At 49.6% G+C, this 24,952-nt stretch overlaps 1 protein-coding gene across 1 annotated transcript in view; it reads left to right on the top strand.

Annotated features, from left to right (window-relative positions):
- Positions 1 to 24,952, top strand: part of LMF1 (lipase maturation factor 1) — a 185,193-nt gene that overhangs the window by 47,899 nt on the left and 112,342 nt on the right. Inside the window, exons 3-4 of the mRNA XM_032197862.1 lie at positions 69 to 217; positions 19,579 to 19,644. Of these exons, the coding sequence (XP_032053753.1) occupies positions 69 to 217; positions 19,579 to 19,644 (215 nt within the window). The remainder of the gene's footprint in view (positions 1 to 68; positions 218 to 19,578; positions 19,645 to 24,952) is intronic.

Below are 24,952 nucleotides of genomic sequence, written 5' to 3'. Positions count from 1 at the left end.
ATAATGTGATAGGACGCTTACAATAAATATTTTCTTTTTTTTTTTTTCCTCACATGCCTGTACCACAGGATGGGAATCGCAGCTCTTGGAGACTGGCTTCCTGGCGATATTCCTCTGCCCGCTCTGGACCCTCTCCCGCCTGCCCCCCTCCACGCCTCCCTCCGGCATCGTCATCTGGGGCTTTCGGTGGCTGATCTTCAGGATCATGCTTGGAGCGGTAAGTTGGCACAACACATCACAGTCCTCTAGTTCAGGATTTTTTTTATTTTTTTTTTTGTTATAAGGACAGAACCTGTAGCAGGAAATGCCTCGTGCTCTGTTTCACTGAGTCTTTAAACTTCTTATTAGTGTTTACTTTAAGAAAGACAAACACGGGAGTAAGAATACGTGTCGATGTGTTGGTGCTGTTCTTGCGATTGGCTCTTTAAAAGGAATTAAAGTGAAGTTTAAGACCTGGGCATTGTGACTTTTTGATAAGTTGCCTGCAAATCCAGTGGGTAATTCCCAGGAACCAGGAGCTTTATGTTGAGTTATTTTTTCTTTGTGTGTGCTTTACTGAAATGTCATTCTCTGCTCCGTGATTTCAAAGAGAACAATTGGTGCATTACTGTCCAAGTGCCAGTGGAAATTCCCAAGTAGGTTGTAAAAGAATCTGTCAGGAACTGACACATCTTTGTTAAAGTAAAGGTGTGGCAGGGGCATTATCCTGTGATCTGCATCTGCGTGTTGGACTCTTCAAAATATCCCAAAATTTTCATCCAAGGATCACTGCTGTAGGATTGCGGGCAGGTGGGACATTCCTGTGTCCATTTTCTCCAAAGCCCCTCTCTTATCCCGGCTCTTAAAGTGCTTCAATCTGTGGGCAAGCTCAGTAAGCTCTTAGTTATCCTCTAAATAACGAACAAACTTTGTATGTGTTAACCTCAGTGTCGCCTGCTTTTCAGCTTCGTTAGCGGGCAGTGTGCTATTGCAGCAGATATTCTTGGAAAATTCATGCTGCGGGCTTGTTGCGTCAGAGTGGCACTGCCCAGCCTACGACAATTCAGCAGGATTTTTGTTGTTTTGTTGTGTTTTTTTGTATACGTCACACCACTGGTATTTCACAACTCACTCTTGGTTGCGTTTGCTTCTTTGCCTGTCATGTAGGGTTGCTGATTTTGCTCTGCTTCCTAAAGCTGGAGGGATTGATTCCCGCAGTTCTTACTTTATACTTTATATTAAATAAAAAAAAAATTATACTTTACATTAATTGAATACATCTGTCCCTGCTGTGGGGCAGTAGAGATGGATTAAATGATTTATTGTAGAATCATACATGTAGAACAGCTAGGATTGGAAGGGACCTTAAAGATCAAGTAGTTCCAACTCCCCTGCCATGGGCAGGGATGCCTTCTTATGGTTAAGTTATATGATCACCAAGTTTGTATCCCACTTTCCTATTACAATGGGATTCTGACTGTGCTTTGCTCTGCTCCTGTTCATTTTTTATATATGCTCTGAATTATGGGACAGGTTTGATGTAAAGGAAAATCACGCTCGTGAAAGGTCTTTGTTATTGTTATCTCTGTGCTGCCCCTCGGCTTTATCCAGAGAGTAATAAGTCTCCCGTTATTTTGGGAAGAGCCCTCTGCAAAATAGATGCCACCCCTTGAGTCCTTTGTCTGTCTTGGTTGCTGATATGTAAGTAACAGGCATGGGAGAGTAAAACATGGAAAGGTCATTAAATGGGGATCTATGCAAGCAAGTGGAAATCGGTGATTGATGGGATCTTTAATGTTTTGGGGCCCAAACACGTGTACATTTCCTTCTCGGCCAGGGTAATGACGCTTGCAGGCACTGGGACACAAGTTTAATGCGTGAAAGCGAAATATCCTCCTGCAGCACAGGTGCACCTGCTCTAAGGCAGGCTTTGATTTCTTCACTAATCTGGGCAGGAGCTGAACCATGCGCGCAAATGGGGGCCGAAGGAAGGTTTCCCAGGGGAGGGATTGGCAGTGATTGTCTGGCACAGAAAGTTTGACTTCCCTTGCACGGTTCTCCGGGGGCTCTTGAGCTGGCTGGGGTAAGGTTTTCCTTGTAAAATGTCATCCCCCAAGCAGGCGGCATTCCCTCGAGGCAGCTTTATTTCTCTCGCATGGTGCCGGATGGTGGGCGAGCGATGCCATAAACAGTTTTGAAACTCACCTTAAACGGGCCAGTGTGTCTGGTTTTTGCAATGTGATTGCTCCTAGGAAAGACCTCAGGTTCCCATCCCAAAGCTCCTCTTTTTTCTGAAGTCAGCTTCTGTATCATGAACAGGACGAGGGTGTGGAGTTCGCTTTTCAGCCCTCCCTTCTTTTTTTCTTTTTTTTTTCTCCTCATTGTATCAGATTTGGGAACTCTTTCTCTGCAGAGCTCCAGCAAGCAGAGACTACAATAACGCACTAGGGGTTTCTGTGGGAACAAATGCTGATGCTCCTATGTCCATTGCAGCCTCTGTGAGGGAACAGACAGATGATCAAGTCCAGTAGCTTCAAGGTACAAAATAAACCTCACTGTGAGGAGGGAGGCGCTTCCAGCTCCATCACAGTGCCAGCCTTGCAGCTTCCTGGCTACCCCTCCCAGCACCCTGGGACACGTGCACTGCTATCCACCTCTAAAATACCAGACGTGCCGTTGTCTGTGTCCCAGAATAGCAACATCTTTGAGGAAAAGAGGAAGTGTTTCCTCACAAATCAAGAGCTGATGGGGTCTGAAATGAGTAACATGAGGCTTCGTGGTCAGAGCATCCCATTGCATGGTGCACGTCCTGCATGGAACAGGAGCAGCCCCGAGTCCCCTTCCCTGCGAAGCTGTGCAGATCTCTGGAAAAGTATTTGTGGCCAGATCTTGCTTCGTCGTGCACGACTTCCCTGTGAGCAGGCTGGGCTTTGTTAGGAAAAAGGCAGCGAATGAGAAGTAAAATAATCCCTCCTGCGCTCCTGTGCAAGGCAAGGCGTGCATTCAGGCTCTGCTGCTGGGGTTTGATTGGCAGCAAGTGCTGGGCTGATCTCAAATATTGCTGACTTTTTAAAAGGCATAATTATGTGATTCAATCTATATGTTTGATGTTCCTAATAACCCATTAGTGCAGGATGTAAAGACGGATGCTTCTTAGGAACATGCAGAGGCAAAAGAATAGTGGTCCCTTTGTGTGCGAGCCGTGTGTTCGGAAATAAGTGATGCAAACAGATTTATGCCGCCGATGTGCCGCAGGAGTGCTCTGCGACTTGAAACCTTCATCGCTTTGCTTGTGACTCTGGCACTGATGTCTTCAGGCCTGGGAGATGCAGAGCACCCGGAGTGATGAGGTGGGCTGGGTAGGCAGAGGCGCGTGCTCAGCCTGTTAGCTGCTCTCAGCCTGCCGAGGGGAGCAGCCCGGGGTGTTGCCTGCTGATAATTCGGTGTTTTGACACCTGCTGCTGCTTGGAGAGATGCTGAAGGCACGATGCTGCTCTCGAAGAGCCTCGGTCCTCTCAAGTGCTTGTGTTTTTCATCAGGCTGAGGGTGTGCTCCTGCTGCTCTGTTCCCTGCAGAGCTCAGTGTGGCTGCAGATGGCACAGCGCTCTGTGTGCTGCTCTGGCTCCCCAGGCTGCTTGTGGCACCCGGGTCAGGCTCTTCCCCCAGCCCCTCGGGGCTCCAGGGACTCTGGGGTGCTGGCAGACGTTCAGCCTGACCGCAGGTTTTGAGCCCCAGTAACAGGACCTGTGTGAGGAGCAGCTGAGCTCCCCTGGCTCAGCTTCTCCCCTGCCCTCCCCGGCGTTTCAAAGCCAAGGCACGCGTGTGCTATCTGGGTTTGTGCTTTTGGAGGGAGCTGCTGGTTTACCCAGGCTGTGGTCGTCCACGGCACTAAGTGGGCCCTGGGCTTTGCCTCGAGATGAGTGCGCCTTGATTTGGTTCTTGTTTGTTTTCTGGCAGGCAGCAGTGCTGCTTGTGAGCTGCCCTTTTACCTGCAGCTGTGATTTGCAGCTAGCGCTCGGTTCAGCAGATGTAATTCCCCTTCTCGTTTTGCAAGAGCTGTGAGAGCAGGTGAGCACTGTCATTTGTACGTTCTGTGCCATCACCTGCAGCTGGCCAGAGCCACGCACCGGGGGAGCACAGATCCTGCACCGCTGAGCGCCGGGAGGCTGGGGAGCAGCCCTGAGACAGTGAATTGCCCACAGCACACCTCTGGAACTTCATAGTAGCTCTTTGGATCCCGAAAGTCATTAGTTGTTACACACGTAAGCCGTAAAACACAGTTTTTCTTCGTTAGTTTGAGTGTCAAAGGAAGGTTGCCGTGCGTACATGCTCAGAAATGTGCGAATTGGGTTTTCGTCAGCACCTGTGTGCGTAGCTATAGTAACGCTGATAAAACCGGGTAACAGAGCACACGTGGAGAGGGGCAGCAGTGCTGGGACCGAGGTGGGGTTCAGGGGAGCCCCAGCCAGCGTTGACCCCACGGGGCCACGGGAGCCCCGGCGCGCTGCGGTGCGAGGCCGCGGCTGGGCTGTGCGGGAGCCGGGCTGCGGCTTGGCTTGCGCCGCGCTGGATCTTGGCTTGTAGAGGCTGACGCTTTTCACTGCAGACATGGCTTTGATGATTTCCTCACTGATTATTCCCCAGAGCGCTCTGCTTATTACACATCACTCCTCAAGCCTCATACCAGAGGGCTTTTTTTTTTTTTTTTTTTTTTTTGACAAGAGGTAGTTAAGCGAGGGGCTGTTCCCTCCGAGCAGCACATCTCGCTGTCAGCTCAGCCGACAGAAACAAGCTGCGCTCTGCGCCCAGCTCTCACCCCGAGCACAGCATCGCCTCTGCCAGCTGGAGCTGGAGGAGCGTGACGTTAACATGGGGCAGGGCAGAAGCAGTTCTTGGGGCAAAGCAAGCAGCCGGTGCCCCAGGAAAGCTGCTCTGGGCATGGGGTGGGCAGCGCTGGGGCAGTGCCAGGCTGCGTGATGCAGGGGATCGGGCAGGGAAAGGGCCCCCAGCGGGGCCGGGGAGCGGCGTGCCGGGGATGCTGTGCTGGTGCCAGCGAAGCACTGGGGCCCCTTGGTGGTGCTGCCAAAAGCCCCGCAGCTGGTTCAAGCTCAGCCAGCTGTGTGCCAGGCCCTGTCCCTGCACCGTCACCTCTCTGGTGTGACGGAGGGAGCGTTAAACAACCGCCAGCTCTTAGAGCAGAGGGGATGGGGGTGTTATATATGGGGGTGTTTTATATGGGGCTGTACGTGTGCTGCCTGCTGTGCTGCACATATTTGAGGCCGGGAGATGTTGGAAGCACACGGGGAAGCTTTTAAGGGGTGCGGGCTGGGGGCAGCCGTGCGAGGCAGCCCCCGGGACCATGAGCTGCCGCTGTCTCACGGCGTCGCCGCCGGGCTGCGGCTGCGCAGCTGGAGCGAGAAGCAGCAGGGTGGAAATGTCATTATCCCTTTACGGCTGGTGCTCATCCTGTAAAACGTGAAGCTCGCAAAGTGCCTCCGGGGCAGGTCGGGCTGGCGGCCGGCAAGGGGCAGCAGCTGAGGCTGAGCTTCCTGGAGGCAGAAGGAGCCCGAGCGTTCACTGCTGGCCGGGGCACACGTCCGCATCGCTGCCGTGTTGGCAGTCCCTCTGGAAGTGCCCAGCGGTGACGCCAGGCTTTGGTTTGGGTGGATTTTCGTCCTTTCCAGCTAGAGCCAACTCCTGTGCCTCTTCCCTCCCAGCCTCTCTCGTTGTGGGACACGAACGTGGAGCCTGCAATTCCCTGTATTACGTACAGCCAAGCTTGTAACCGCTGCGCTCACAGCACGGATCCCATCCAAGTGTGTGCTCTGAGCAAGTGTCAGTGTGAATATCTGTCAGAAACAGCAATCAAGGAGGTTAAACGCCTCGAGGTCCTCCCTCTCTTCTCTTCGCAAGCCTGCTGCGCCTGTCTGCTGGCACGGAGCTGCGCTCCAGGAGCAGCCGTCCCTGCTCACTGTCACCGAAGGGTCACGGCTGGGGCTGGGGTCTGCCTGCTCTGCTCGGGGGCCCTGGCAGCAGGAGCTCTGGGAGCAGAGCCAGGGCTGCTGATGCGGGTTGCTCCCAGGCCTGGCCAGTGAGGGAGGGGGAAGGCATGTCCAGTGCATCCCTGAAGGGGATGGAGAGCTGACAGGCACCTTCCCATTACTCCCTGGGTTTGGGGTCATTGCGCAGCCCCACAGGTAGGAGATCTGCATGGGGGGGCTCATTAAAATTGGCACAAGCTTTTTTCTTTTGGCTCTGGTGTGAGGGTGAATGAATGCAACACAGGGCTGCTGAGAAATGCAAGGGGACCGCATCTGCCAGGCTGAGGGACAGGCTCCTCAGGGGCCACGTTGCCACCTCTCCCTGGGCACGATGCTGGAGCTTCAGCTCCCCTCCACACAGGGTGGCACCGGGCACATCAAACCATCTGCATGTGTGGCACCGGCTTCTGCTGTGCCTCTTCCCCGGGACCTTTCCCCCTGCTGACATCAGGCAGGACGTGGGCGCTCCGTGAGCAGCGAGGCTTTTGGGCACGTGTTGCGTGAGCTCATGCACGTGCAGCCCAGCCGTGTTGGACTGCTAACGGAGAGCCAGGCCTTTCCCTGAGGTTTCTAAAAAGCGTTTTGTTTTGCATCAGGATCAGTCTGCAGTGCCCTGACGGTGATGAGCACGCAGCACTGCTGAGATGCTTACGTTAGCAGAGTCAAAGGACTAATTAGGTGCCGTTTGCAGAGCGCGGTGATGTGACGTCCTGTACAAATAATTGTCAGCACTGGGGATGTGGTGGGGATTCAAGAGCCAGGGGTGGAACTGCACGTTGGGAAACTGGAAGCAAATAGGGAATTAAGGTGGAGCTGTGTCTTGCGAAGGATCACAGACATATGGAATAAGTTACCAGGGAAGGTGGCTGGAGCAGAGAGTATAAGTGAGTCTGAGACATCTTGATTAGTTTCTGGAGGAAGGGATTGAAGAGTGTAGTGGAAAAGCAGGGAAACAGGATTTAAAGCACATTACCACTTTAATTTAAAAGTGCCCAAAGCAAGGAAATTCAGATTTAAAGCTGCCAATCCATCACTGGTGCGCCAGGTGTTGGAGCTGGGAGGGCGCGGCGGGGTCTGAGTGCAGATGGGTTGGTGCCGCTCAGCCCCCGGCCCCGGGCAGCACATGTGGGCAGCTGAAGGCAAAGCCTCGGGTTTGTGACCTGCCTGCCAAGCCCTGTCCTCCGCTCCCATCCCCTCATCTCCGTGGTTTCCGTGGCCCATGGCCTTGTCTTAATGCCCTTAAAACCCCTCCAGGATGCTCCCCGCTCACCAACCTCCTGGATGGCCAAAAGCGCCGCTGCGGCATCGCCAGGAGATGGCTGGAGACAGGGTGATGCAGGGAAGGCAGGGTTTCTTTTCCCCCACTGGCCTTGTATTTGGGAGCCCTCCATATGGAATTGTTGCCACCATGCCCCATTATACCGGATACGTCAGCATATCGGAAATTCTTAATTTAGGGAATTAATTCATGCCCCTTCTCTTCTTTGCTGCCGCCCGCTCTCTTTTCACACATCCTTCCCCCAGAGCCGCCCCCTCCAGAGTCTGATCAGCGTGCACCAAAACGGCCCGAAAGGAACCCAAATCTGGGTCCCCAGCCCCACGACTGCTGCAGGACGCGGGTGGTTGTGCAGACCTGGCCCCAAAACCTCAGCCACTGATGCCACAGCAGCGCTCGCCCTCTTACACCACCAGGGCTGCCTGGATGTAGAAGTCCCTGCCAGGCATAATCCATAGTATTCAAACGCCCGACGTTAATTTTAAGCAAAGGTTTTATTTATTTTATATTATTTTTTCAAATTTTGCTTTCTGACCAAAACTGCAGACTGTCGCCCTGAGTCAGAGCGTTGCCTCCCCGGGCTGCTCAAAGCCTCCCAAGGAGGAGTTGCTGCCACGGGTTGCAGAACAGAGCAGTCCCTGAGAGCTTTTTGGCAGGCAGAGGCTTACAAAATAATTTAAATCCTCTGGTTCTTCAAGTGTACACAAAAGATATGTTTTCCCTTGTGCCTTACAGAGGGGAAGAAAAAGATCATTTAAGGTAGCCGTCTTGGGGGAGAAATAGTGCAAAAAGATTTATAATAATTAGCAATAAATTCTTCCGCTCAATTCTCATCATTGTTTCCTGCTAAATGTTGCCATCTCTCACACTGAGATGTGTTTTCACAGAGAAGGGATCAATTATTTCCAGATTTTGTGGATATCATTAGGTATTAATTCTTTATTTTTTATTACTTTTTTTTTTTTGCAATTAGAATAAATGTTTCTTTTAACCCGCTGCAGCGAATTATTTTAGAAACTAAGTGGCTTATGTTGAACTCTTCTTTTTTTTTTTTTTTTTGCTTGGATTCTGCTAAGTGTCATAACGTGGGTGGCATTTTAAAGGTTACTGGAAAGGGTGGGGATGTGATTAGCTAATAAGGGAGATGAACTTTCTGGCAAAAATAATGAAGACTTTGAAGCAAACAGAATCTGGATGCCTGTAGTAAAATTGCATTAGATGTAATGAAATAAAAGTTGGAATTTAGGATATCTTTGTAAATAATAAAAAAGAAAAAAAAAAATCAAACGGATGTAGTTGTCATCTCAGTGACAAGCGTGCCCTGATCCTGGGCATTATGGCTCTGAAATTGAGAATAATTATTCTAATTTGTTTTATTACATTAGCGTGGGTAGGAGGGAAGAAAGGGAGCTTTCTTTTATGGCTTTCTCATTATTCATAGGAAGGGCCAGACTCCTGACTCGGGCGCTGGGGCTTCATGGGAATTTTTGGAAAATGATGTCTGCAATGTTCTGACCTTTGCCGTCCCAGCTGCAGCCTCCTCCTCTCTGCAGGGATCCCACACTTGACTCCTTAGCAACCTCCTTTGTGCCTCTGATCTCTCTCCATTTGTCTAGTAATAGCCCTTGGCAGGAAGACTTGTTGTTCCTTCAGTGGCTTTAAAAGGCATGGAGCCGTTAATGCCAAGTACTTTTCAAAATCCCTTTCACCCACTCCTTACAGCTCGTCTTCAAAGTCAATCAAACGCTGATGCAGCCATGGTAGTTTCTCAAAGGGTCTTTCTGGTAGCAGGGGGAAAAAGCAACAACAAATAAGACAAAACAAAAATCAACACCAGTGACTTCTCTTTCAGGAAGGCGCTTTTTGGTCCCACGAGCCCTGCAGTCGGGATGCTTTGCTCTCGCCTTTCCTGGTGCCTCTGGTTGAGTTTTTGCACCACGTCGCCTTGCTCCCAGCACGGCAAACCCACCAGATGAGAGCATCCTTCTCTTTGCCTTGTTGGCTGTTTATTTGGTCACGTTTCCTCCATCCACATCCTGCCGTGATGGCATGCAGGAATTGAATTGTCACCTGGAGCTGCTGCTCTTCAAGTAGCTCCGAAAGAAGCTGTTCTTACCTGTTCTTACCCCTGCCATCAGAGTGCTTCCAAAGAGCGTTTATCAATATGGTGATAGGTGCTTTATATATATAAATATATATATATGAAGCTGTTTCTTTCTGTCGACATGCATGCAGAGGCAAGGCGTTGAGCTGCTCAGTGCCGCCAACCCAGGAGGAAATGTGGAGCCCTGCGCTGGTGTTGGGCCAGCACCAAGGAACCAGGCAAGTCCCAGCATCTTAAGTCCCAGCATCTTAGGCCTGAACCTTGATGGGGCTGGCCGGGGCTCTGAATTGATGTTCAAGTTACAGAACAAAGCTGCTCAAGCAGCAGTGCCACCTGATGAGCGAAAGCCTGTCATTCTTTGGCTAAGGAAGAGGTATTTCTAGCCCGTTATTTCACTTTGCAAGGAAGAAATTGGAGATTTGAATTACCGGCTGTGAATTTAATGAGAGGTTTGTATAACGAGAGGTAGAAGCTCTTTTTAAAGTCTTCGGTTTGCTGCTGTCAGAGTTGTAGAAAAGTTTCCAAGAAGCCGACTAGTACCTGTCGCATCCTCCCAGCCTGGCACTTCTACAAGAAAAGACTCCAACACCATGCTGCAGCCCGAGCAAAACGGCTCCTCCGTCCTGTGCTGGTGCTGCAGAGCTTGAGGGAGGCTTCGTGCTGAGGACTGGGTGCTTCTGACCCTGATTGCTGCTAGCGTGGCTTGGGGACACTGCACCTGAGGGCATGGGCTTGTAAGTTATAGGCATATTTAAAAGTACAGCCTCGAGGTGCAGAAAATGCATTGAATTTAAAAAAAAAAAAATTACCTGGATCAAGCATGAAACAGAGCCGCCCTAAGAGCAACACCATAGAAAAACCACCGATTGCTTTGGGAACGTGCGCCTTCAGGGCTGCCACCAGGCTTGGGGACAGCATGACGGGCTGGGGCCTGTGGGTGCAGCCACCCTCGTTCCTCCGTGGGTCTGCCCCTCGTTTGGGTCCCTCCAAGAGGGACTGACTCCCGTGGGGCTTTCTGGTGCTTTCCCGTCTCTGCGTGAGTTACGAACACGCAGACCTACAGGGGCGTGCAGATCCATGTTAGAAAGCAGCTTTTCTATCGTGTCTGGAAAAAGAATGAGTCTCCTTAACTGTTTTTTTTTTGTTGTTGTTTTTTTTAATCAATGTTAACTTCAGAATGTCACTTCCTTTTGCATGAATCTGAGGTCTAAATTGCGGCTGGTTTGTCTTCAAAATGCATTTGTATTTGTTTGGCTTTCCGAAATGTTGAAATCACAATTACTGTGGGGAGTGTAGGTTGGCAGGGAGCTGTGTGTGAGATGCAAGGCACTGATTTGGATTTTCTCCGAGTATTTAATATCATGAGAAAAATTAAATCCCAGAATTTAGGGTTGCCCTTCGTTGATTTTTTTTTTTTTTTTTTTTCTTTTTCAGCCATCTTTCTTATTGTGAAGATGTAGAAAGAAGGTCTTTAGATTGACTCTAAATTTATAACTCTGGTGCCCTGTACCCCACCCTTCTCTCCAGCGCGGTTATCAATAGAGGATTTGCAGACATAGCTTGAGTCACCAGGCTTTTTCTCGCTTGCCGTGCTATTGGCCTGTCTGTACCATTTTTTTTCAGAATTAATTTTGGGCTGAAAAAGTCTCAAAGAGCGCTTTGTTCCTCCTTGACACTCACTCTGGGGAGGAAAAAAAAAAAAAAAAAAAAGGAAAAGAAAAAAACCGTGGAAAATCTGACATCTGCATTGTAGAGAAAAATCAATAGATAGGGAGGAATATAATTATCCCCCACTCCTGAAAGAATTTTTAAGATATTTTTTGTAGCAGTGACTCATATCGGCTTAGAGCTTGAATGACATTTTAATTATTTAGGCTTTTTTTTTTTTCATTTTGAATCACCAAAGTACAGCAGCCTGAAAGGGGTACGGTTGGGCAGAGCGCACGGCGCGAGATGGGGAGGAAGGAGCTCGTGTGTCGGAGTGCAGCCGCTTCTCTCCCTGTCGCTGGAGTCGGAGCAGGAGCACGGCGTGATTCAGAGGCGTGCAAAACAAGTTTCCACGCCTGCACGCTCATCGCTTCGCTCCGGAGTGACAGATGATGGATCAGCCTCGGGTCTATGAATCATGTTTTCTGGCACCGAGTAAATAAGGAAACGGTTTATCTTCTCTGGGAGATGTTTTCCTCCTCGTACAAAGGGTGATAACCGGAATGGTTTCCGGCGATGGCGCGCCAGCGGATGCTCTGGTGCTGCCACGTGGTCCTGGGCATCGCACGGCGGGGAGGGGGTCGGGGACAGATGGGTGATGCTGGCCGGGATTGCAGATATCATGGCAGGGCTGGGGAGAGAAGGGGCCACATCCCCATGGGGCTCCTTGCTTGGCTGCACCGTGTGGAGAGGTCCCTGTGCTGCTGCACTGGTCGCTGCTCATTGCTGGTGACCACCTTCAGGGGGCTGTGAGACCCCAGCAGCATCTTAGAAGAGAAAATCCACTACAGCGAGTCCCGATCCTCCTTGTTCATTTATCCTCTCTGTGAGTTCAGAAGACGGTCACCAGCACATCACCGTGCAAATTCAGCTTTCGGTGCAGTAACACCGAGCACAGGCGTCCTCGGAAAGGCAGCGGTGGTTGCACGGCTCCCAGCCCTCCTCCGTTCTGCGCCACAATCCCGTGTTAAGTTTCGTGTGCCGCTCTGCCGTGTCCGCAGGTTTGGGCACTTTGCCATGATTTAATCAAACTCGAAATGTACAAATCAAAAGCTGTTGGTAAACTTCCTCTCTATGGCTTAATTTCCCCTGGAATCCCTCTCGTTGGATACTCTTTCGGTGATGGGGAAAGAGAAGAGGCATGCGAGGTTACTCAATCAAGCGAGGCTGGAATTGATTCATTGGGAGTGAAGGGTTGATTTGGGTTTCCACCCCCAAAATCCCTTGGCCGCCAGTTGGCAAACTTTGCACATGTATTCAACAAACCTACTGGATTTGAAAGAGAATTTATTAGTCATAACTAGCTAGTTTACAGGAGGCGTGCAAGCTTTTATGAACTGGCCTTGTTAGGTGCCTTGCTGGTTGGCCTGAGTCCTGCAGCAGGCAGGCAAGAGGAAGGATGAATTTTGTCAGTGTGGGTTTTGCTGGGAATTTGCTGGGCAAGCCATTTTTTTCTCTGGTTCGCTTCTGGATCTGCTCAAGTGACCATGTGGTTGTCTTCCCTTTAAAATTCTAGGTAGCTATTGAATCTATTGGTGGTGCTTGAGCCAAAATAGGGACCTGGCCCATGTAGGCAATATCTTACCTATAGCTGATAAATAAAACAAAAGCACAGGGCCAGGTGTCATCAACTACATCGCAGACATCACCTGCTGTGCCTCCAGGGAGCCTTCAGCTGAAATTGGGAATTGCCATTTTCAAGAGACTGGGATCATGAGTGCAGAGCAGGGCTGGTACGCGGAGGGTGCACGGGGGCTGAGAGCAGCTCCGGTGATTGAAAACAGGCATTTTATTGAACGCCATTAAAATAAATAATAAAAAAAAAAAAGATCCCTAAATGTAATTTTCCTTCCGCTGTGAGAAATGCTGGTGGATGTAATGCCCCTTAATTGCGGGAGGCTGAGCGCCCCGGAGGTTGCCGCCGGGAGGCTGAGGCAGGTGCTGCGTCCCCGGCCGTGCCCCGGAGGGAGCGAGCTTAGCAGGGGAGCAGGTATTGAGCGCGTATTTCATTCGGGATGCTAATTCAAGCCAGGGTTACCGTTTTATGGTTCTCATGCGGACAGCAGCGCGAGGAGATTTCTGAGGGTGCAGAATGGCTCGGAGACGCAGCCAGCTGTAAATTAATATGACAAATATCTCAGCTTTCCCCTTCCCCAGGCCAGGCGTTCCCATTACTCGACAGAGCTGGTGAGCGCTCCGGCTGCCTCCGGCCCAGCTGAAAGGATCAGACCTTGGGTTCTTTGTAGCCCCCATCCGATCAGTATGAATTTAATAATTCTGCTTAGAGCTGGATTCAAAGCAAGGCCACGGAGGTGAAAGGGCAATTGCTAGTTCACTTAGCCACCTGTTTCCTTCCCTTTAGCTTATATTTAATTTGTATTGCTGAATACCTTTCCCTTCTGATATGCAGGGCTTTGAAAGGCCTCTCAGCCACCCCCAGCGTGCAAATAGAGCCCTCATTTCTGTTGGTGTTTGTTCTTTCCTGGGGTTGTGAGTGTACCTCTGAGAGAAAGGGAGATTTAGCCAGAGGCCGGTACAGTCAGCCTTATCTGGCGCCGTGATTTTGAGGACAGGCCTGGAGGAGCTGGCGCATTGTCAGGGTTTCTTCTCTTTATTTAAAGAAATACAGTTAGAGAATACTTTTAAGTTAGCAGGCTATGTGCAACCAAGGATTCGAGGCTGCTGAACTATCTAAATATCTCCATGTTCTTGAACTTTGAGGGTGTTAGGCAGATCCAACCCTCAAAAAATGCCCCCAGGAGCACTGGAGGTGTTCTTTGTGAAAACATCTATGTCCTGTTCTTTCTAATAGTTGGTCTTTGCTTCCAGCACAGCCTTAATGCAGTGATACATCAGGCTTGTTCCTACATCTGTCCACCTAAATCTGGCTGATCCTTGGAGCTCAGTCACAATCATGTACCTCAAACCAAATGCTTGGCTGCATCAGAGCCTGGAGATGGGCCACTTTCTGCCTCTCATTTTTTTTCGCTCAAGTGAAGCTACCAGGAGGTGGCTCGAGGTCTGAGGCCTGCCTGCAATGCGCTGGGAAGTGTTTGGGAATGGGATTTCAGGGCTGCGAGCCCTGCTCTCCCAAGTGCTGCCAAACGATTTCTTTCCGTTCCTTGTTTGCCGTTTAATTTGTCTATATTGCTCGCCTCTCGAACCCTGCTTAATGCTTGCCCCCAGAACACTCCTCACGAGATGTTCTCAGCCTATGTCCAAATGAGATCAGGGTCTTCCAGTTCCGATGCGCTCAAATGTGGCTGTCCCATGCATGTGCCCTCGGGCTCCTTTTCCGTCTGGCCCCTCGCACGTTCTCTCCACATCCTAAGAGAGGACAGTTTGGGTACGTCAGAGATGCACGAGCCTCTGCTTGTCTGAGAGCAGGGGATGGGGATTTTTCCCCGTGCTTTGATCTGTGTTATGGCAGCATAATCTGCTGCAGCTGTGGAGTCTAGGCCAGTTCAATATACGCGGAGAAATCTTGAAAATGGATTGGGAATTGTTAGCAGACTGAAAGAAATCCAGCGCCTGTGAAACGCCAGCAGATGTGAGGATCCCCATTTCCTCCCCCTTCGTCCTCCGGCTCCAGCGCTCGCTTGGACCCCAGGCCTCCTCCTAATCCACTTTTCTCCTGATGCTTCTCTGGGTGCCGCTCGTCGAGGTTGGAGAAGTTAATCTGCCTGTTAGTACACAGGGCATAAACACATCTGCGTTCAGGCACTTTCAGCCCTCAGCGTCTGAAATTCATGTGTTCATCTGAAATTCCCTGTAAACAGCTTGCACATAGCCTGCCCCAGCTACAGAAAGCCCAGCGAGGTTTCCCTCGGCCCCTGCTCGGAGCGGCCTCCTCCGACAGGGCCGGTGCTGTGCCGAGTGGAGGAAGGCCACAGGTTGGAGGAAGGCCTCAGGGTGGAGGAAGACCACTGGGGGGAGGAAGGCCGCAGGCTCTGACAGGCCTCTGACAGGCTCCATGTGGCAATGACCGTGTGTCAGTGCCACACCAGTTAGCGTACTGGGAGAAAAAAAAGAGAAAAAAAAAATCAAAATCAACAATCAGCCCCACTCCCTGTAGACATTGCCTCACTTAGTGTTGCATGTTTATATAATCATTTGGCAGTTGCTGCTCGTAAAGGATTACTCAGTTTGTACTCTGAACTCTTCGTGTGATTCGGAAGAGGCTTGGACCAAGGGATGTTTCCACCCGAGGATCGGCCAGTTGGGGCTCTCTGGGTCCTTTTGGTGACCTTGTGCTGTCCACTCCGTAGGCTCAAGTGCTCCCTGCTCCAACATCCCTTCTGCCAAAGAGGATGCAGAGCACGAGCTTCCTACCACCAAGTGTGTCTGTTAACCAGTCCCCTGTATTTTGATTTAAGCACTTAATTGATACTTGAATTTCAAGATAAAAAGCATCACGCTCCCTGTTTTAAAAGAGTCATTTCCTTTTTTTTTTTTTTTGCATGTCACTCCATCTGCCTGTAGGCAGCGAGGGTCTCAGAAGCTGTGCGAAACTCCTGCAGGGGAAGCTGCACGTGTCTCATCTTCGCATGACTTGAAACTAAACCTAAAATTGTTTATGAGGATGCATGATTGCTGGGCTTTCCGCAAGATAGTATTTCTTAGACTAAGTTTGCATCTTCAAGAGAATATGAGCCAACTTCAAAAATGTCAGCAGAAGCCAAGCAATTAGGGGAGGGTGTGTAAAATCAGATTTAATCTGAGCATGAAGGAGGGTATGTCAGAGCTCGTTCTTGTGCATCCATACCAACGGACCCACTTTTGGTCTCCTTTCATGATCCTCAGGAGGGCTGAAGCTGCACCTGGAGTTTTTGCTCTATGTGTTCTAGTTGGTCCAGCTTCCTTTAAAAACAAAACCTTGGGCGCTGGGGTGGTGTGGAAGTGGGACCTTAAAACAGTGGCAGTGGAAAGAAGACTTGAAACAGCCGTTAATTATGGGAGTGGGAGTTTTCTGTGCTGAAAAACAGATTTGATATTCAGAGCTTTAAGTGACTTTCCTGTTTGAAAGATTTATAGTAAACAAAATGTGATTAATTCCCTTCATGACTCACTGCAAGAGAGATTTCGATTTTTATTATAGAGTTTTTCTATCATATACTTGTTTTAATCATCTCTGCTAAATAGTAGGGCTTGGTAACTGCTTGGGCAAGGCAGAAGGGAAGGTCATCAAACAGTTGTCCTTTTTTAATCTTCCAGCATTCTTGCACAGAGCCTTTCTTTGCGTCCTTTCTGCCACTGACAGGGCTGTCGGCTGCGGCACATCCTGTGAGATGCTATCAACGTATCCTGTAATTTTAGAAAAGGTTCTAGGGGCAGAGCGAGCCGTGGATGGTTCGGGGGGAGCTGAAGCTGCCGCTGTTGACAGGGAGCACATCTTGTCCCTGCCATCCCAGGCCAGGCTCTGACAGCACCTGCCCGGTATTCCCATCCCATAAGACTTCTTATACATCACTTTGTAGGCATCGTGCTTTTATCTGCCCCTTTTAGACTGGTTCTGCTTGTTGTTTTTTTTTGGTGTTGGTGCTGGAGGGGGCTGCCCCTTCCTCTCACTCCTAACTCCATCTCCTTATACTTTCTCGCTGGTTACCTTGCTTTGCTCACACCTGCAGCATTTACCCCCCGAGGCTGTGTTTCTCTTGCTGCGGTGGGTTGATGCTGAGTGCTGCCAGGATGGTGCCCTCTGCCTGGCATTTCTGGGGCCGTGCTGTGCATGAACAGCCCCAGAGGTGGGGCTGCTCCCATCCCACCAGCTGGGACACCCCACGTGCCTCCTGGTCAGAATCAGCAGGATGATGTCCGTTGTCTGGATTCATGGACTTTGACAGTGTTTAATAGCTTCTGCTTACTGTCCTCCGTCATGAACACAGACATGAGAAATACTTCGTTTTCAGAAGTGGGGAAAAATGAAGAAGAAAAAAATAGGACAGCAGATGGTCAAAATCTGCTCAAACTTAGCGACGTGCCTGTAAGGGATGTAATTTAAAGCAGTAAGTGGCCCTACCGAAGGCTCTTGGGGTCACCGCCATTCACAAAGGCATACATGCCTAAACAGCATCTGCTGTAAGGTTCAGCCCAAGAAAGGCGCCAATTTCGTGCTAGTTTGTGTCAAATAAGCTTGGAACCGATTTTGTGGATCTCGTTTGTTTAAGAAGGTCTGTGCTGGGTTTAACTCGAGGTCCAGCTAACGTCCTATATGGTCTCTAAAGCAGCCATGGGTGGAGGTGTGGGCAGGAAGACGAAGCACAAAGCATCTTCTGGCAGCAGATCCTGCTGACCAAGTGGTGCAGGGACTTCCCAGGGAGGAGATGTTCGGAGGTTACCCCGAGCCTCTCCTCTCTGAGGCTGCTGAAATCCTTCTGAACCCATCTATACTTTCGTAAATGATTTGAAGTGTGCAAAAGCACATCCTGGTTGCTTCTAAGCCAGCTACTTGACCCTTCCATCAGGTTGTCTCTCTGGACAAGGGTTTTGGGGGCATTTGTGGATATTTACTTATGAGCTCGGGGCAGTTGTATGGGGTCTTTAGGTCCCTGAAATGTGGGATTTTCTTGAGTCACAGGTCTGACAAACTGTTCGATGCTGCAGGTGAATAGTTTTAAGCAATGTGGATGGATCCAGCTAGGCCAGGCTGGACCATAGTGCCATTGACCTCTTCCTCTGAGCTGTCAGATTGTTAGCACTGAAAGATCGATGGTTTGATCTTGAAAACCTGCCCTTACTGCAATTTAAAACAAAACAAAACAAAAAAAAAAACACCTTCCGGATGCTCCCAGTGTAACAAGCATCGGGTCCATACAGAAACTCCACTTTCTGCTAAAGAAGGCAGGAACGCTGTAATTAGGGGCAATGTCAGAGGTAGGCAAATATCCCCTAATTGTATGCAGATGATAGAGCTGGTTCAGCCTTTTGACTAGCGAAGCCTTCCTCAATTTGGGATATTGTGATCCTAATCAGAGACCTTTAGCCATACATCAAAGCCGTCAGGCTGAACCTGCATACCTTCAGGCTGGCACGGCTTGATTGCAAGGCTTCCTGCTAACAGACTCATCTCTGGCCAGGTGTCCTTCCTGCTGTGGACGACTGATTCCTTTTTAGTCTTCATCACTGAGGCAAAGAAATTTAATCCCAATATTACTGCCAGCCCTGGAATGGGCCCACTGGTTTGGAAATTTCACTCTCTTGTTGCCCTGAAATATCAATGCACACAACCTCTGATACCTGCTTATTTCACTGCCAACCTCTAACCTAAGGTAGAGCAGACCTGTCATTAGTGCATTCATCTGTGTTTAGATCTGTCAGCTTCCTTCCCCTTCTCCTCTTTTGTTTCTCTAATTACTTTGATTGCATCTCTGCATCCAGCTCAGGGCTTCAGCGCTGCTGAGGCTGCGTGCGATCTCAGCCCAGCCTGTGTCAGCCTTGCCTCTACTACAGGGAGTGAGGGAGAGAACAGGGCCTGGACTTTAAAATCGTGAATGCAGCTGTGTTTGGGTTTGCAGGCAACTTCTCCATCTGTTATAGAGAAATGCCCCAGTGCCAGAGTCTGTTTTTCAGACCTTTTTTGGTGGCTTCTCGATGCTCTGTGTCTCCCCACGTCGTACCCAGCAGTGCTGGGAGCCAGTGCTGGGAGCAGTGTGTTGTTCATAGCTCCTCTGCAATGGTTCACGTGTGGGTGAGGGCATGAAGCCCTAGCAGAGCTGCCCCTCCTGTGGCCACCATCAGGATTTGGGGTTTGTTCCAGGTCCTGTGGTTCAGTGCTATCCAGCTTGGAGGCCCTGTGCAACAAGCAAAGAGCTGCAGATGTGGGTGCTGGAGGCTCATCTCTGTCCTAAAGGTTTCATGACTAAGCTGACAACTTACTGGAAATGCTAAAAAACAGGAATATTTGAGATCTTGGTCCTTACTCTCCTGCATGTTCCCCAGGCTTGAGGTCAGCTCTCATGGTTCTCCATCAGCTCTGCTGCTCATCTCACAGCCGTAGAGCCCATTTCATTAATTAGCCAGGTCCTGAGCCCCTTCTGCTGTCCAAAGGGGTCTGTGCAGGATCAGCTCTTTGGGTTGGGTTCAGATAAGGAAGATTTCTGTGTCCCTGACGAGCTGCGCACCTTCCCTCCTGCTCTGCAGGCATCCCTTATCCCAGAACCTTCCAGCACTCTGTAAGCAACGTGTCATTTTCCACAAGGTTTCTGTCACATTTTCAGTAAGCAGGCAGCAGTCTGTTGCTCAGAGCCCTCTCCTGAGCTGTGTTTTGTAAGGGACAACAGCTGGGCCGGGTACAGATCTGTGATGGATTTCCAGGGCAGTGCTTAGCCCCTGTGCTTCCCTGCTGGTACTGGACAATGCTGTCCCTATAGTTTAACCAGAGATTTTGGCATCTTAAGTTAACACCTGAAATATAGATAAAATAAAACATTTCTGACACTTATTTTTTGTTGTTCTTTTTTTGTTTTTTCCAGGGGTTGATTAAAATTCGAGGAGATCGCTGCTGGAGAGAGTTAACTTGCATGGATTATCACTACGAGGTGAGCAATCTGCACATTAAAACTATTTTTTCTTGCCTGTTTTACTTTGGTAGAGTTTTTTTCTCTAACCTTTTCTCTTCTACCAGGCAGCTCTCCATGTTGTTCTTTCTTTATCGTTGCCTTCTGTCTTTGGCAACTCTGTCAATGTCCGTGTGCCAGCTCGGTGATGCTGTTTTTCCCAACCACAGTCCTAAAAGCCCAATTTCTCTCCTTCCCTCCCCTCACCGTCATAGTCTGAATCAGGGACAAACGTGAGCTCCACAGAAAACTCTGTAAAAATGGTAAAAGAGAGGAACAAAAAGGGCTTTTCTGTAGCATTGTGCTGTGTGCTTTCTGCTTACTTTTTGTTTTATTCCAAAATGCAGACATATGTAGACAGAAATAGAGCATCTCAGTGCTGTCCAAGATGCTGAGCCCTAATCGTTGGCAATTCAGAATTATACGGTTTTATCTTTTTGACATCTGTTTCAGTGATTACGTTACATTTTGATTATAAACTGTGGTTTGTATTCTGGCTCTGAGCGTTGTCTCATCTTTGATTACAGAGAGAGGGAGCTCAGCTTCCCTCTGCTTTTACCTATATTTTTGCATTTGCATTTTGTGTAAACAGAGTTAAAAAGGAAAAACTGCTGCGTACCGGGGTGCTCTGCTGAGCAAGTAGTCCTGGTTCCCTGTGAAAGAAACGATACTGCAAGTGATGCTCCTTTCTCCGGATTAACACCGGAGCCACAGAAAATGGCACGCCAAGTCACGGTGCCTTGGGTCCATAACCCACACGCATCTGACGAGCAGGGGAGCGTTCGGCATCTGGACTGCTGAGTCTGAGCCCTGCTCTGGTGCTGTGTTTGCCGGGTGTTGCTCAGACCAGCGTAATTCTTTGTTGGGTTTGGCAGGGAGGCCCGAGCTGCCGGTCCCTGGAGATCTACACTCGGGGGGTGCTGTTCTCAGCGGACCTTCATCACGTCTGGAAAGCATTTTCCCCTTCCAGTTAAACCTTACGGATCCTGACTTCTCTGACCTGCAGAACATGTTCTGAGGTGTTGCCTATGAATTACTTCGTGCAGGGTAGGCACGCAGAGCAGCGGACATGGGGAGGCTCACACAGTGTCTCTCTCTTTCCACCATCGTATGGCATGTGAGTGGCAGGGACCATGTTACCGATCCTGTTACGGGATTAGGATTCCTCCTCCCAAAATAGGAAAAATCCTATCGGTTTCTATTCTGTTCTAACTAATTGCATGTTTCGAAATGGAATTTTGCAGGTCCAGAAAGGAGTTTCTGCCCTTTCAGGTTTAATGCTCCATTTTTTATTACCATTTACTTTTAATGGGTATTTGGCCCCTTGAATGCAAGGGTTACCTTTTACGAACGCGGCTGCTTGGTCAGCACTCCTTGAACTATAGGTGTCCTGCCACATCCAGAGTAAAACTTTGCCTGCAAATACCCCTCAGTGCTGTTGTTCTTAATCCTGAACACAAAGGTGGCCGTGCTAAGCTGTCTGTCCTTTTTGCCTAGCAGTGAGAGTGCTGCTCTGCTCCGCATGCTGCTGGGCACCTGGCAGTAGTCAAAGAAAAGCCAGCTCAAGCTGAGCTCCCCACATTCCCTGGGAGGCTCTGCTGGTGACCCCAGCCCACAACAGTCAGCCTGCGTAATCCCAAATATTTCAAATCAAAACCAGAATCAGTTCTGTAACCCAGAAGGCTAATTAAGACCATTCCTGTCCTATCCATAATGCAGGATCCCTAGCCTGTGAAAGTAATTGGGAACAGGGGCAGGGGGCAGATCACATTATCAATATCAATTATTTTAATCCACACAAAAGAAGCTGCAATAAAGGGAAAATGAAAGAGGCCAACATTTTTCTGCTGGCGATAACAGACAAAGGACTGCAATTCACCTGTTGGTTTAGGTTTTTGTACTAGGTAAGGGGTGGAAATACTCTGGGGGACCCCAGTGCTCACTGAGGAGGAAGCCCCGACAATTTGGTCCTCCTTAAAGTCCTCAAATGCAGAGAATCCAGCTCTGGTTCTGGTTCTGGAGATGCGTCAGGGCACAAGTCCCCCAAACCCAACTAGCCAGAGGGAGGAAGAAAAGGGTGAAGCTGAAGGCACCTCGGTGAGGGAGGGAGGGAGCTGGGAATCTGCTCGTAATTAGGATGATAAAACTGGGTATTGGACCAACTCGTAAGTGGACCTGGGCCAAATGGAGTCTGCTGTGATGTATGTTGGCCACCCCAGCTCTCGTATTCCAGCCCTGAGCTGCAGTCCAAAATCTACATGGGCTTCTCTGCCAAGAGAATTAATGAAAACACATGGCCTCCATCTCTTGCATGTTGAGCGCACCCTGGACTATTTATTTGTAGTAGAACCAGCAGCCATGCTCGTGGAAAATAACATTTCCACTTTTGTCAGGAATCATGTATAAAATAGTAAAATGTTGTTATGGCTTGGGTAATTAAACGGAGCATATTTTTCCTCCCTTTTTCCTTTCTAACGTGCAGGGCCTTAATCCCAGCCTTTATGGAGATCTGTTCCTCAACTGAAGACTCTCTGTTTAGAGGGCTTACGATCTGTGACGCTGTGTAATTTGGAGAGGGAAATGGCAGAACGCATGGTTTACATAGGAGAGGTATTTTCCTACCAGCCTAACACTCCTCCGATCCCCGAGGAGTAGATGGGCTCCAGTAAGTGTGGGAGAGAAGAGCAGACACTGACGGAGCTGAGAAGTTCAGGCTTTGCTCCTCCAGCACGCCCAGCCTGGCACGAGGGAAGCGCCTGGAGGCTGGGCTGAGGGCTGGGAGTGGGGACACACAGAGGATTCGTGGCACCTCTGGGTGCCAGCAGCCCCACACTACCCCCAGTTTGCTGAGAAACTGCTAACAGGGAGCTGAATCTCTTTCTGTGTTAGTTTCTTCGTTAGCAGCTCCGAGGCAGGCATGTAAATCCTCACTCTGGCATGTGCACGGTGGCGGCTGTGTGATGGAGATTCATGCCTGGCAGGTGAGGTCCCAGGTCCTGATGTGCCATGGGCCTGGTTCATCATTCCTTGCCTTTGCAGTCCTTTCACTGCTGGCTGCAGTTGGGTAGCTTTTTGCCCTCTGTGAGAAGTCCCAGCTACAAGGGAGGCTCTCGCTCAGTGGGACCTGCTCCTGATGCAGTTAATGCGGAGGGAAGCTGCTTCTGGGTTTGTCTGTTTGTCATCATTATTATTAAGCATTTATCTGCTGTGTACACAATGGTTTGCAAATATGCGCGCAGCGGTTTGCAGACTGGAGCTGGGTTTCTGCTCCCACTGGAGCTTGTGGCGCGGGTCCCACTGCGTTCGGTGGGGCTTGGAGAGCACCAACCTGCTCCCCGGGGCCTCTTACTCCTTCCTCCTTTGCCAAGCTTTATCTGGCCCTCACCTTGCTGATTCTGGGTGTGCTGCTTATCTGGCACGAGCCCAGCGTCTTAACGTGCTCCAAATGGAGAAAACCCTCCGTGCTAGGCCCGGGTTTCAAACCTCCCCACCAAACCTGCAGCTCTCCGAGCCTCGCTCCTGCACTGCCGAGCACCTTGCAGCCATATGTCTTGGCACAGGGCAGCTTGGAGTGGCACAGGCAGGAGATGAGCGTTTCTGACTCGCAGCCAGACCCGGTGGAGCCCATGTTTTTGGATGCTGGTGGTGGTCCTGGCAGCGAAGTGAAGCAGATAATCTTTGGGGTTTAGAAATGGGAAAGTCCTACATGGTCGCATCTACCGCGTCTCCCCGTATCCAGCGCAGACGTACTCGCTGTGGGATGTCATCCAGTGATGCATTTTGTGATGGCTGCCAAAGTATTGTTGCTTTTTTAATTACAGACAGATATCTTGTAAAATTCAGCCACCAACTGGTAGGAACAGCTGCCGAAGCAGCTGCTCGGGCAGCAGCATGCAGGGAGCAGAGATCCCTGCTGGGCAGCCACCTCCTCCTCCTCCTCCCCCTGCGTGGACTTTGGGTCGTAGCCCCCTCGGGATGTTCCAACACGTCCCTGGGGTCACCCACACCCCAACAGCGTGCCCTCGGCCAGGTCAGGCTGTGCAGAGCTGTGGGGAGCAGCAGCACACACCAAGCATGGAACCTGTGGCTTTTCCACGTGCAACTGGAGCAACTTGGATTTACTTTTTTTTTTAATTTAAAAATTGTTTTTAAGTGGTGTTTAAAAGGGAATGCCTTTTATCCAGGCACAAAAGCCATGCGAGGAAAACAAACTTACTACTGGGACAAAGATGAGGTAGAGGGTTAAAGAAAAATAATTAAAATATGGAAAACAAAAAACAAAACAAAGCAAAAAATCACCACCCCTAACCACTAAATCGACAAAGTTTTTGCCAGTACTGGAAGTAGGAGCCAGGATTTCCTTCTCTATCTGTAGGTACTCAGGGAAGGGTGGTTGCCACCACGCAGAGAAGTCTGAAGGACTCTGCTTGATAACTGAGTCCCTTTTTAGTCCTTCTGAATTCATCCCTGCTGCTGGAGGAAAGCTCTGTTCATTATGTAAGATACTGTGCAGCCACAAAGGTCACCTCTTCTGATTTGTACAAATTATTGCTAATTGTTCTGTAACTGTTTTTCTTAAAGGGAGGCTGTCAATCAGGGCTCCAGCTTCTAGCTTACAACAGCTCTCCAGTTCCTCAAGGAGCTCTTTGGAGCACAATGTCTTTTGTACCTAATTACAGGCTTGCTGACTGATAACTGTGCTGATAAGGATGAGAAGGAAGCTTTAACTGCTCTTTAACTGCCTCGTGATTTCTTCTTTCCCTTCTAGTCACTGTATTAGACTCTGTTAGACTTTTAACCTAGTTTTTTCCAAGCTATTGTGAAACCAAAAGTAAGTGCATCGACGAATTATCTTTGATAAATCAGAAAGTGATCTGCTTTGGTGATCTGTGGTGTCTCAGGATGGGCTTTTTTCCATCAGTTTGTACTGCTGGGACCATAAATGTTCCTAACAGGGAAGCAGGTGGTCACATCTCTCACTCCAAACGTGTGCTTTAAGGTTACAAATTAATGGGGGGAGAAGGTGTTGAATTGGACAGAATTTTTAAAAGAATTTTAAAGAAGTCTTAGCACCACACAAAGCATTTTGGAGATCTTTTTAATAACATAGTGCCAAACCCAGGGCTCTTCGAAGGGCTCCAAAGTCCTCGTAGCTATTTTTGTCTCGTTGGAAAGAAACATGGCAGTTTTCCCAAGGATAGAGAATATTGCCCCAAAAGTCGGAATGATTTGAGGTGATGGCTGATGCGGGGAGCCCGTGTGGTTTGCATTGGCAGGGGGGGAGCGTTGG

This window comes from Aythya fuligula, chromosome 15 (genome assembly GCF_009819795.1).
Source record: "Aythya fuligula isolate bAytFul2 chromosome 15, bAytFul2.pri, whole genome shotgun sequence".
Taxonomy (NCBI): domain Eukaryota; kingdom Metazoa; phylum Chordata; class Aves; order Anseriformes; family Anatidae; genus Aythya; species Aythya fuligula.
This window is presented reverse-complemented; position numbering and strand designations above follow the sequence as displayed.